Source organism: Phodopus roborovskii, unplaced genomic scaffold (genome assembly GCF_943737965.1).
Source record: "Phodopus roborovskii unplaced genomic scaffold, PHOROB, whole genome shotgun sequence".
NCBI lineage: Eukaryota > Metazoa > Chordata > Mammalia > Rodentia > Cricetidae > Phodopus > Phodopus roborovskii.
The window spans coordinates 5,452,794-5,466,998 of record NW_026126602.1 but is presented as its reverse complement, the minus strand read 5'-3'; the positions used below and the strand labels follow the sequence as shown (position 1 = coordinate 5,466,998).

General features: G+C 40.6%; 1 protein-coding gene across 1 annotated transcript in view; it reads left to right on the top strand.

Annotated features, from left to right (window-relative positions):
• Window positions 1–6,759, top strand: part of Apbb1ip (amyloid beta precursor protein binding family B member 1 interacting protein) — a 105,635-nt gene extending 98,876 nt beyond the window's left edge. Inside the window, exons 12-14 of the mRNA XM_051205676.1 lie at window positions 50–164; window positions 2,731–2,834; window positions 5,880–6,759. Coding sequence (XP_051061633.1) covers window positions 50–164; window positions 2,731–2,834; window positions 5,880–6,401 — 741 coding nt within the window. The 3' untranslated portion in view covers window positions 6,402–6,759. The remainder of the gene's footprint in view (window positions 1–49; window positions 165–2,730; window positions 2,835–5,879) is intronic.
• The last annotated feature ends 7,446 nt before the right edge of the window (window positions 6,760–14,205 follow it).

Sequence of the window (14,205 nt, the reverse complement as noted above, 5' to 3'; positions counted from 1 at the left end):
AACTTTGACATAATTGGATATCCTTCCCCACTCTGTGTTCTTTCCCTAGTATGGGAAGACCCTCTATGACAACTACCAGCAGGCTGTAGCAAGAGCTGGACTTGCCTCTCGGTTGACAAACCTAGGGACTGTTGGTGCAGCAATGCCAGCTCAGACTACTACAGGTAAAAGCCAAGAGGAGATTCACATATACACACCAAACTCGGTGTTCCTGTCTATCATCTGATACTCTGTGTAAAAGCAACCTGGGGGGGAGGGTGCTGTGGAGCTGGCAGAGTGGGTAAAATATTTGCTCTTCAAGCAGGTGTGAGAGCCTGAGTTCAGGTCCTCAGCACCCATGTAAAAGCCAGATGAGGTGGCACAAGTCTGTGACCCCAGTGCTAGGGGGCAGAGATAGATGGTTCTTGGTCTAGCCAATCAGTAAGCTCCAGGATTAATGAAAAACTGTCTCAACCAACCACCCAACCAATCAGTCAAGTGAAAAAGTAATTAAGGAAAGCATCCTGCTATCAACCTCTGGTCTCCACATACAACACCTGCATACATGAGCACACCCATGCACATACATGTACATGAATGCAAAGAAAAGAGAGGAAGATGGGGGACAAAATAGGATAAAACAAATAAAAGCAAAACAACTTTATAGACACTGGAATATACGCACCCCACATATATATTCCAAGTGACTTCACAAAGCATTGGCCACTTTTTCACAATAGACACATATGTAAGGTGTTGATCATGACCTTAGGATGGGCTACAAGATGTGCCTTATAAAAATACAAATACCATATTTCTGCTCATTAGTACCCAGAAGAATACTCAGAAAGAAATGGGGTGGGACCTTCTGTATTCCCTTGCTAACATGACGGCTAGAGTCTCATATCCAATGCCAGGCATTACATTCTAAGGTAACACAACCTTGGCTTGTCTGTATTTTTAAGAAGGCACTAAGATGCCTGATGAACTTGCTGCTTTCCATATAGAGATGTCCTTTGGTATCTGTGACAGACTCTAGGAACCCCTTGAACACCCTACAAGTACATGGTTGTCATACTGTACTGTACAAAGAAAACCCTGCATATATTCAAATGCTTTTGGTCAATGGCTGATTGGATCATGGACACAGAACTCACAGATTGTAAGAGCTCCACAGCATATAGAGTACAATCCCCATTTCATAGCCCAGGGAACTAAATATGGGAGGAGGTAGTATCTAGTGTAGATAGATACCCGTACCCAGTTTAAAGAAGGAATGCAAAGCAAACACTTGCTGATGAAGAACCATAAAGAATGTTACCTTAAAACAAATTTTTATGCATATAATTTTGCCACTTATTGGAGATTAAATAAAATTTACATACTAATGAAATAAGGATGTGCTTATTTGATTTTTAAATCTTGGTTGGCTATTTGATACTCCAAGGCATAGGACATCTCCAGTGTTTCTTAGAGTTGATGTGCATTCTCATTTTATAACCAATAGTGCTGAGAATGTCACTTTGTACAAATACATAGTGCAAAGATGATAGGAGTCGGTTTAGGGCTATTTCAGAAATCATTGGAAACTATGCCCTAATAATCATTTCATGAAAAAAGTCAGCAACTCAAATAGCAACTTTTAATTTTTCTTTATTCCTGAGAATTTTACGCATGTATACAATGAAACCTGATCATATCCATGTCCCATACCCCACCAAGTCCTCCCAGTGAAGCCCCCTCTCAATTCATATACTCTCTCTTTAAACACACACACACACACAATCCAACTAGTGCTGCCTTTGCATGCATGGATGTAGGGATATCCACTAGATCTTGGAAAAACACATTTTTAATACAGAATCCTCCCACCCCATGTGTGGCTGAATTTTGGCTGGATTGCTCTTGTGCACCTAAACACAACTGGTAGGAGTTCATGAGTGCCATAGTAATCATGTCACATCTAGACCACAACAAACATTTCACAGCACTCCTCTTCATCACCCAGCTCCGACATTCTTTTTCCTTTTAATTTATTTCATGTGCATTGGTGTGAAGGTGTCAGATCCCCTGGAACTGGAGTTACAGAGTTGTGAGCTGCCATATTGGTGCTGGGATTAAACTCAGGTCCTTTGGAAGAGCAGCCAGTACTCTTAACCACTGAATCATCTCTCCAGGACCCAAGAAGTCATTACCCCTCCTCTCCTCTTCCACAGTGTTCCCTGAACCTTGGTGGGGGGAGGGGCAACAAAGATGTCCCATTTAGGGCTGAGCACTTGTTTCTGATTCTCCACCCATCACCCACTACCCACTGCAGAAATCTTAAAATTTACTGAGAGTCTTATAATTTGGCTAAACACAAGTCCTCACACATACAAAACACATTCTTTTTTCTTTCTTTCCTTTTTTTTTTTTTTTTTTTTTTTTCCTTGTGACAGGGTTTCTCTGTGTAGCTTTGGAGTCTGTTCTAGAACTCATTCTGTAGACCAGTCTGGCCCCATACTCACAAAGATCCTCCTGCCTCTGCCTCCCAAGTGCTGGGATTAAAGGTGTGTGCCACCACCAATGGGCTACAAAGTACATTCTTAACAACAGAGACATATCCCAAAGTGGACCTCTGATTTTTCAAAAGGCTTTGTGAAATACTTGTGAGTGTTTCCTTTTGCTTTATGATGTAAAGTGCTTTGTATTTGCAGATTCTACTTCAAGAACACTAAAAATGCCCTCTCCTTTCTTTCTTCTTTACCACAGTACTTAAAACAGGCACCAGCCAGCCCAATGGTCAGATTCCCCAAGCAGGACCTTCTGCTGGTGCTCTTCTCCAAGAGGCCCAGACACAAGTTGAAACAACTAAGGTAAATCAAAGACCCCCAAAGCCTGTCCTGTTGGTAATACACCCGTGACCATGAGCAGGTCCTAGGACCTTTTCAAAACCCAAATAGACTTCTAACAACTAGGAAGTCAGTGTACTACAATTTCATTTAAGGAAATGACTTCACATTTTATCTTATAGCTACTAGGTTAGAAGTGAACAATAACATCAACTGTTATTCTCATTGCTTTGTGCTGTCCTAAGTATGTTTATTAAATGCATTTGTTATGACAGAGGGATTTTTCTTCTTGTAGCGTCTTTCACGTTCCCTCAACCCTTGAGATTTTCGGTTCTTCTGTTAATGAGCAATTGGAAGTTAGTCAGAAGCCCTATATGAAGTGCCAAGTGAACCCCAAAATCCAGATCAGAAGACTCTTTAAAGGGGTCTGTTAATAAAACGTGCATTTCTATTTTTCTGTTAATGATTTGAATGCATGCCCAGGGTGATGGGGAAAAAAATAAACATAAGATAATAACCAAGATCAATGGCACAGCATTTGTCCAGCATGTGTGAAAGGGTGAGGCTCTGGCTTCTGTCATCAGCACCACAAAGATGGCAGACAGACAGACAGAGGATGGATGATAGATGGATGGAGGATGAATGATGGATGATAGATAGATAGATAGATAGATAGATAGATAGATGATAGATGGGTGATGGATGATAGAGATGGATGGTAGGGAGGGAGAGAGAGAGAGAGAGGCTGTATAGGATAACATCTTCCATAACTTTTTCTATAAAAGAGATTAATGAAGATTAACGAGTATTTCTTGTGACTCAGAACAACTTTAAGTAGGTGTGGCCCTCTCAGGCCACCATATCCTACAGTCCGTGGGTACAGCTTCATTAACTGACTTCACTCAACCCTTCAGTGCTAGACGTGAATACTGGTGTTTACTGAAAGCCTTAGTATTTCTGTAAGCCATTTCTGACTTTTAAAAAGCTGTTTCTCTAATCTATGTAAGCCTGACAGTATTACCGTGCAGTGCTCTTTCTGTAACATTAGTCAAAAAGAAGTATTTTTAAAAGCTAAAAGAAATTTAAAAAAAAAAAAAAAAAAGAATAGAAATCATTTCTATGTGAATACCAATACCCAAGCTGCCTGATCCAAAATTTTTAAGAAATATATCACAAGTTAATTAGTTTAGCAAGCTAAGTAAATAATTGAAACTCATTGGAAAGTAGAAAAAAAATCTAAATTTAATCTTCAGTGGTTCAGGCTATTAAGAAGAGAAAAAATAAAACAGACGCTAATAAAAAGTATAAATTAAAGTGATGATGGTTTCCCCTAAAATGTAGTCATTTAATTTAGCTTCCTAAAATTGCTAGGGATGTTGCATTTACATAAATACACTGTTATTATCATCATTAAGCCCTCTATTGACAGAACTGGGTGGTCTAGACTCTTGAGAGACTTCAGCCAAGTCAGGTGTTCTGACCTCTACCAACGGCACATGCATCATGGTTTTCTTTAGGAACTCATTAAAGGCTTATCACTCTTGGTTTCATTATAACCCAAGATAATGTTCAATTTATACCTCACTTTCACCACACATGCACACATGTGCATGAGTACATGAGTGTGTGCGCACGCGTGCACACACACAAACAATAAAAAGAGGAAGGTAAACTAAGAATTTAGGCCAGGTGTCCTGCTTCCTGCTACACCCTCCCGAAAGCTTCTCTGGTAGAGGGTAAAGCTTATGATTGTTTCCTCCTTTGAAGTCCGCAGACTGGAAACCAGAACCTTTTTTCTGGGAACAATAATGCATAGATACCATCCACAATTAAGGGAACACTGGAACATGCTCTCTACCAGGAAGGGAGCCTTTATGGCTAGGTTTGTAAACATCCAGACAAAATTATTTCTTTTAGTTACATCACATCTACCTTCTAACCATGCAGGATGTCTAAGCAAAGAGTTTTTATATAATATCCTTTGTTCTTTGAGAATTCCATGTGTTTTGAGCACATTTATCCCCACTCCCCCCATTCCAACTCCTCCAGATACCCCCTCACTCACACACGCTTCCCTCCCAACTTCACGTTCTCTTTTTCTTATAACCCACTGAGTCCAATGCTGTCTATACACTCATGGGTGTGGGGCTATCCACTGGGTCAAGGTCCGAACACACTTTCACTCTCTCCTTCCCCAACCTCTGGCTTTTACAGTCTTTCTATCCTCTCTTGCTGAGGGGAACTGTGCCTTGGGGGAAGGGTGTGTCACGTGGATATTCCATTTATGACTGAGCATCCCCACTGACACTTGTCCTCTGCTCCACGGCCAGTGCGAATCTCTGCATTAACTGTTATCTACTACACAAAGGCATTCCTCTGATGGGGACTGAGAGCTGCACTAGCCTAAGACTATAGCGGTAAATAGAGGGCAGTTTAATACTATGTCCATCTAGCAAAACTAGTAGTAGGTTTACCCCTACTACTTTCACACTCCAGCCACAGGCTCTTCGCCATATTTTAAGCCAAGACACTTTGTGAAGACCCTGAGATGTTCCATAATTACCTCTATACAACCAAAATTGTGGCACAGAGGCTCAGTATACACACACACACGCACACACACACACACACACACACACACACACACACACCTAAAATTGTGTTCTTTTATATGACCAGTACGTTGATGGCTTGTCTTAGCTCTTGAATAGGAAGTCTTAGGGAACCATTTGGCTTCAATTTGAGTTGTCTGGAGATGAGATCTGCTTGGGAATAAAACTGAGGGAACCCCACAAGGAGGTAGGATTTATTAAAATTCGACTGATCTAAACACAGTAACCACTTCCTACAGTGAATGTGGCTGAGATGCCCAGCTACAGAAAGTGGTGGTTGAGCCTTCATATATATTCATGTCATCTGGTATCATTCCAGTACCTGGAGCAAAGGTGAGCTTATGAGCACACTTAGTCCCAGTGTGGGAGAGAATGGGAGCAATCCCTACCAACGTCAGTGTCCTCTGATGGATATGTTGTCAAGAACCATGAAAGCTTTGTTGTCACTTTCTTGAAGGAGGAGAAGCAAGGCTTGGGTAACCACTACCCAGGAGCAACCAAAGAGAACCATCGTCTCAAGTCCAGCCTGCCACCGCCCCCTCCAGTAAGACGATCTTCAGACACCTGTGGCAGCCCTGCCTTACCACCAAAGTCCAAGGGCCCCAGCTGCGCCTTCCCCGCCCCGCCCGACGACTTCCTGCCTCCACCCCCACCCCCTCCACCCGAGGAGGACCAAGACAACGAGTTACCTCCACCCCCACCCCCACCCCCTCCTAGCCTCCTGGAGGAGCCGCCAGACTTCGTGCCACCACCTCCACCTGCGCCTGTTGAATGCTCTGCACTGCCACCACCGCCACCACCCCCTCCCTGTCTTGCCCAGGAGATGACCAGGTCATCTCCTATGGCCCCCAAAAAGCCCCCGGTGCCCCCCAAGAGGCAAGATAACCAAGGACTCCCCAGTGCAGCAGGGAGCGGCGAGCAAGATTTCATGTCAGACCTCATGAAAGCTTTGCAAAAGAAAAGAGGCAATGTGCCCTAGGGATATATATGTTAGTGTCTGTGATCATTTCTAATTTGATCCATGTTTTTGGTACTCTATTGTGGTGGCATCTTGATCATTTTAGTAAAATGTTTTCTGACTAGAAATCATGTAAAACTCTTCACTGTTGTAAATACTATGTTCACGTACATTAAGGAAGCTGAGGGTTTCAGACTACATCCATCCAAGCACATACATGTATATCCTGTATATTTTCACCTGAGTGGATTTCATCTTGCACTCTAGACTCCATGAAATGATATTTTAGGTTCAATTTATTTGGACCTAAATTATTTGGAAGGCTCAATTTTTAAAAATTAAAGTTTGTCTGAAAATCCTTCTAGGGAAAGCATATTAAGTTTTGTATGGTGTCAACGTTTGACTTTCTAGCCTTTTTTATTTTTTAAGTCCCATGCCTTAAGTCTTGTTCTATTTCCCTTCTCAGTGCCTATGAGCCTCAGAGAAAGCACAATAGGGAACAGAAACAGAATGAAAGCAGATTCTCCATTTCTTTCACACTCCTTGATTGACTCCATCTCTGCCCCTAACACTGGTTTTATGTGGGTGCAAGGGTGGGTGGGTTGCTTGGTTGGTTCTGAACTGCTGGAAATGAACCCAGGGGTGCCTAACCCAAGGCAAGTGTGTATCACTGAGCTATAAACCCCTAGCCTACTTTTCACTTTTGTTGTTGTTGTTATTTTTTAAGTGTTTTGAAGTTTTTTGTTTGTTTGTTTGTTTGTTTGAATCATGACACACACAGAGACACACACACATGGGCACACCTGGTCATGGTTCAACTTTTAAAAACTAGAAACCAAAAAAGTGAAAGTAAAGCAAGAATGTAGAGGGAGGGGACACTCAGAGCAAGGTGATCTCAAATGTTCTTGAGGAAGTACTTGAAACTGAAGGTAAACACTTTACTTCAAACCTCACCCCACATATATTAACTCATTCCAGTTTAAATTTTGTAATTTTATATCAGCACAGTAAAATCATAATTTCTGATCCCCAGGCAAAGCCCAGACATTATGCAGACCCCTGGGACAATGCAGACAGGCACCATGGCATAGTTTTATTAGAGACTAGTTCTGAGATTTAGAGTTCGGTAAGAAATGTTGAATGTCTGTGGCCGTGGGGAGGTTCAGACTGCTTAAATCTTTGTAATGAAGCCATTACAAAGAGCTCAAGACAAAAGATCTTTTGTAAGTACTGTAATCTCGATTTACAAATGTGAGTCAAAATAACCCTCTGGAACCAGGTGTGGTGGTTTATGCTTGTAATCAAGTAGGAGACCAGTCCTGGCTACTTACCAAGACCCTATCTCAAAATAAAAAAGGAACAAATAAAATAACTTCCTTGCTAATTGCAGACCAGGAGCATTTGTAAAACTTAGAATTCTGGTCTCCTGGAGTCAAAAGAATAGCATGTCACTTGTTTATTTCGGAATATACAAACTTGGGTAGAGGTGCATGGTCATAGCTATATAAGGAAATACAAGTTCCTGCTTGACAGCCCCACAGTCTGGAGGATGAAAGCAACCTAGAAATGACAAAGTCCACTGCATCAATTAAGGTTCTGACTTTATATAACAAAATTGCCTAATGCAAATGCAAACTGAAAGTTCATCTCCTCTGCAATCCAGAGCAGAGCTCCGTGACACCCATGTTAAATCATGTGTCTAATCACTGGGTCCTAGAACTGGCTCTGGAAAATTCTTGGCTCTCTCCCATCTTTTCCCACCTTGGCCTTGTCTGCAGTCATTTACTTCCCTGTAAGTCTACAAACTCCCAACTTTCTATCTACCATCTAGAGGTTTCCCCTAGCTGGAAAACCTTTCTGAAGAAAGACATCACTGGCCAAGGGGAGTAACCCATCATTCTTTACTAAGCTATGTGTAGCCAGAGCATCAGGCTAGTCAAAGAGGTATTGGGAACTCATTGCTGTGGATCAGGGGAGGGAAAGGACAAGAACCTGAGTCCCCAGAGGGTAAAATGAGGGATACAGTTGTAATGGGTTTCATAGGAGAACCTAAAAGCATCATTTTAAACATACTGCTAAGAGGTGAAGCCTACAAGGTCTCACAGGGTTGGAGGGTTGCTGTGCATCCTTTCCCTTAACTTCTGCTTATACCAGATCTTTTCTTTATCAGAAAGTGAACTATAAAAAGTCAACGTGATTACGATGCTCTCAAATTTTAACCCTTGATACATATTATAGGAGAGCTACTGAAAAGAATATTGACGTGGTTATAGCAGACCAAAGCACTGTCACACTTCAACTCTCCACCTCTCTGCCCTTGTCTATATTGCCTTCCTGTGTGAGCACAAGTCCTTCAGATTATCCTCCTTCACAGAAATATCTGTCAGATGTGAGGTCTCTGGTTAGCTAGTGGCAAGCTCCATTCTCTGAAACCCAGACAGGCTTTATTTGTACAAGCAAGATATCACCACAGCCACATGTACACTGTCCACACATGTGTACATGGTCAAATAAATGAATTTCATATAGAAATATTTCAGATTTCATTTGTAACTAAAGCTACATTAATTACTATTAAGAATGTAAAGATATTACCATACTATCCCCAGAGTATGGGGTCGATCTTTTGATGTAGCTCTTGCTTTCACTCTGGCCCCCAAAAAAGAAATTACCTATTATAGGGTTCAGGCTGAAGTATAAAAGAAAAGCTATCATATGGGAAAACATGTGGCACCTGTTCACATAAATTCCAAGAAGGTAGACTCTTCCATCCCCAAGCTGATCTGCCCACATCCCAAACTAAAGCTGAAAAATGAAAGTTTTGTGTCAACTACTCTTACTTTTAGACATTTGATAGCAGTTCTTAATAGCTGAGGTTATTTCGTCAAAATTGATAATATATTACAGCATTTTAGGACTATAACAATAATGGAATAATGATAAAAATAAACCAAATCAATAAAACATAACTGAAATTCAATTTTTAAAAGACAGGCAAGCCTGGCTCCATGCCTGACTTTCTTTCCAGTTCCAGCAGCTTGAATTACTTTGCTTCTTAGGCTAAAGGACTTTGAAGAAGCAAAGGATTAACTAACTCAACAAAGCAGAGCCTGAAGTAGTAATTGTTACACCAGCTGACAGCAGCACTTTCCACATACTTCCTAGTTTAATACTTACATCAGCCCTGTTAAACTTTAATGCTGACCCTAAAATGTAGTCCCCAGGAGCCTGCATCATCAGCACAGCCCCCAAATCAACAGGGCCTTTCAGACAAGTCACAGAAAATCCAACATTTAGTCTACTTGGAATCTCTCCTTTTTTTCTAGTTCAAATACCACATCTTGAAATCATCAAGATCTTGCTTCATTTCTACAACGTACCTAAATTGCCACATCAACCACTACCCGTGATCCCAGTGAATCTAAATTTGCTGCATTTCCATCAGAATTATTCTGACAAAATCATAATCTGTCTGTCATTCTGAGGCTTTCACATTATGCTACTTGGCTTTGGGCTAAATGTTTTGGTAAATTCTCTAGAAATAATTTACAGAAATCTTATTTTGTGCTATCCCAACTTTTCTAGGTCCATTTTAAAAAGCTTAGTTGTAGTGGGGGTGGTAGCACACTCCTTTAATTCCAACACTTAGGAGCCCAGGTTAGAAAAATAAGATGTTTAAGTTCATCCTCTATATGCTGACTTCAAGGTATCCCAGGGACCCTGTCTCAAAACACGCGCACGCGCACACACACACACACACACACACACACACACACACACACACACACACAGGGAGGGGAGGGAAGTAGATAGAGAGGGAGAGAGGGAGGTAGGGAGAGAGGGAGGGAAGAGATTAGTTGTTTGTTTTTGCAGTGCTGGGGATCAAAATCCCATACCTCCTACATCCTTAGCAAAGTGTCCTCTCACTGAGTTACATCCTATCCAACATTTTAGAAGTTCAATTCTAACCTTATCACAGAAAGAAGTGGCAGTAACTAATCATAAGTATGTTATAATGATATTCTTCAAGGCATATCTTGTTGATGTCTCAATATGTTAATAGCAGAGAAATTAATGCAAAATAATTTTACAGCATACTTATCAATAATTTTACCTACACACAGGGAGTAATGCCATGGATCTCATCTGGTGGTTGCTATATCAGTGAGCCAATGGAACAGAACCAAGCACTGTGTTTCTGTCACTCACAAACTGGATTAAGTCATCTGTTTCTGAGACAGATGAGTCAAATCCAAAATATCTCCCAGAATTTTCCTAAGGGTTGAAAAAACTCTTTTAAAAGAGTCCTAGTGGAAGAAAACTGCAAGGATAAATCTCTTCCAAAAATAAGTATTTCCTCATGAGGAGTGTTATGGTTTGAATCTGAAATGTCCCCAAAGGCCCATATTTGGCGTACCTGTTTTGGAATCCTTTAGGTGGTGGTCCTGGTTGGCAGAAGTAAGTTGCTAAGGGTGGACATTTGAAGCTTATGGTGCAGCTTGTAGTTCTCTCTACCCTGGGATTTCTGGCCTACTATGATGGGAAGAGACTGTGCCATACCTCCCCTGACTATCATGGACTTGAAACTTCGGAAACCATGAGTCAAGACAAACTCTTTTTTATTATTATTATTTTATTTATTTTATATAACAAAGTCCAATTAAACGAAAACAAACATTTATACACAATATTTGGGAATTTGGGCGTCGTTCTTTCCAAACTACTTCCTGCTGGTAAGGGGCACTGTCATGGGGGATTCGATCAGATATCCTGGCTGTAGTCTGTAGGGCTGTTTTGTCCAGCTGTTTTGAATGTAGGATCACCTTGTACTGTTTCAGGCGCAAGACAAACTCTTTTTCCCATGAGTTGCCAATTATTTTTGTCACAGTGACATAAAATTATGAATCAGTATCACGTAGCTATAAACTCTTTGTCCTACAATAGTGACCTGCCTGCAAGATATACTGGTGCAGCACTATCGTAAATGTTACTGGGTGACCAACTATATTTTTTAATTGAAGGTCCATTCCATGAGATGGAGCTCACACTTGACACTGCTAACTAGTCTAAATAAGTCATGAATCTAAAGGAAATCTACTCTTATTAGTTTTCTAAATTAACATAGTAACAAAATGACTTCTAATGACACATTGTTATACCCATAGATCAGTGTCGTGCTCAGTCCTCATCTGAGAAACTTCTTGCAAAGAGAATAACAATTAGACAATGTGCAGAGAATGAGAGACTTTGGAGCTCTCTGTCTTAAGTGGGATGTCTTCATCAAATCCCTTCCCTTAATATCAAGGTATCTATGCAGAAGTGAAGGTACAAAGATTCTAAGAGCCAGAAGTGGGACATGACTCCAAGGAAGTAGACAAAACAGGGCTGATGTGCGTATGAACTCACAGAGACTATGTCAGCATGCACAGGACTGCACAGGTTCAAACCAGACCAAACTCTCAGCATTGAGAAGGGGAAACGGACACCAAGTGCCACCACTAACTAATAAGCTAGTTGTAGTTGATATCTGATGGCATTTTTGTCTTTCTTATTTATTTTTTTTTCTGTTTATCTGTTTTAATTTTTATGTTTTTTGTTGTTTTTCTTGAGCTTTTTTTTTTCTTCAGAGAGAGAACATGAAGTTGGGAGAGTAGGGGGTGGGGAAGATCTGGGAGGAGTTGGGTTAGGGGAAAATATGATAAGAAAATACATTGAACAAAAATTTTTAAATAAAATTTTAAATAGAAGTGTCAAAAAAGAAAGTTAAAAAAAAAAAACTTTGAAAAAAGGAAGACAACGCTTTCTTGCTTTTTCCATTATATATAAATACCTGGGAAAAAATCCATGTTATGATTATGCTTCAGGAGTAACGCAATCAAGGCTTGGGAGACAGTCAGTGGTGAAGAGGACTTAGTGTCAGTACACAGGTTTTGAGTTCTGTTACGTTGGGTAGCTTACACCTGCCTATAATTCCAAACCCAGAAGCTCCCGTGCTTCCCGCCTCCTGGACACCTGCACTCATGTGCACACATCAACACACAGACACAAACATACATCTAATAAAATAGTAACAATTTCCGTTTTAAAAAAGTTATACAAGAGAGGAGTGATGGTGCATATCTGCTGCCCAAGCACCAAGGAAGCCAAATCAGGGCTCCAAGTTCCAGACTAGGCTGACCTCATCCCAGAAAAATGAACATAACTTAATGTGAGCAAATACTGCATTCATTATAAAAATGTTTCCTATTTCTGACAATAAATGCATTTATTGTAAAAAACTAATACAAATGAAGAAACTAAGCAAACGAAGCAAAAACTAATACAAATGAAGAAACTAAGCAAACTAAGTATCATTAACATAGATCATGCTAACATCTTAATATATTTCAAGTCATTCCTTCTACCTATGTGCATATTATATCTATGTAAAATGACATCAGCAATGAGGCATTCGAGTTTTTCCCCAGTGGGGTGATGCTGATAATTCATTGATCTTTTACCTAATAACATTTGAATGTTTTATGGAGTGCTTGAACCAAGACATGTATGTGATGTTATGTTTATAATCTTTCCTTGGCTATCAGACCCACCAAGTATATAATTCAACTATATCATCAATATGACAACAAAATGTCTAGAAGTATAACCAACCCTCTAAAACTAAAAACGACAATTACGAAAAGATGTTCATTACATATCACACCCATTTTTACTTGTCAGTACTTGTTTCATTTACACAAGTGCAATGACAAAGATCAACGTTGTTTCTAGATTGTGCACAACCTTACAAACCTTACAACCTTACATAACCTTACAAACATAAGGCTTCAATTACAGGCAAGGCAAGCACCAGTAACACTAAAGGAACTTACTGTGTCCCCCAGGTGTTGGCTCTTAGGAAGAAATACACCATCTGCAAGTCTGTGGATCATACTTTTTTCTTGTTCTGCATCCCACTTGCTTTTAAAAATGTTAGCCCTAAAGATGAACACTTTATTTTCATATTTCATGTTAGATTACAGCACCCATGTCCTATAGCTCCCAAATACCTGCTCCAGGATCTACTGACTGGCCTAGTTGGATCAAAAGAATCATCTATGAATTCTGTGTGTCTTATTGGTGGATTATTCGTAGTCAGAGTTCAGCTGCACAATAGTGTTGGAGGCCCTAGATGGCAACACCTATATTCCCCAGTTAATTTTGCATCTCTCATACTACAGCTTTGTGAGAGTTTGTGAGAGCTTTTCGTGTTTGTTTGTTTGTTTGTTTGTTTGTTTTAGAGCTGAGGACCCAACCCTAGAGCTTGCCCATACTAGGAAAGTACTCTTTTACTTATATCATAAGCCACTACAACTTCATTTTAAGAGAAAGGACTTTTGCTAAATAATCTACACACACACACACACACACACACACACACACACACACACACACACCATTTCTCCCAGATCCATTCTTCCTGCTTTCCCTTCAGATAAAGGCAGGCCTCTCAGAGATATCAACCAAACATGGCATGTCAAGTTATAATAAATTAAGCTGGAGTCAGCAACTCAGTAGGAGGCAATGGTTCTTGAAAGCAGGCAGAGAGTCAGAGACAGCCCCTGTTCCCACTGCTAGGCATCCCACAGAAACACCAAGCTACACTACCATAACATATATGCAGGGGATGTAGAACAGCCCCATACAGGCTCCCTGATTCTCTGTGAGCCCCAAAGAGCCCTGTTTAGTTGATTCTGTGGGCCGTTTTCTTGTGATGTCTTGACCCCTCTGGTTCCTACAATCCTTCCTTGCTGTTTTCTGCAGGATTCCCTAAGCTCTGCCTAAT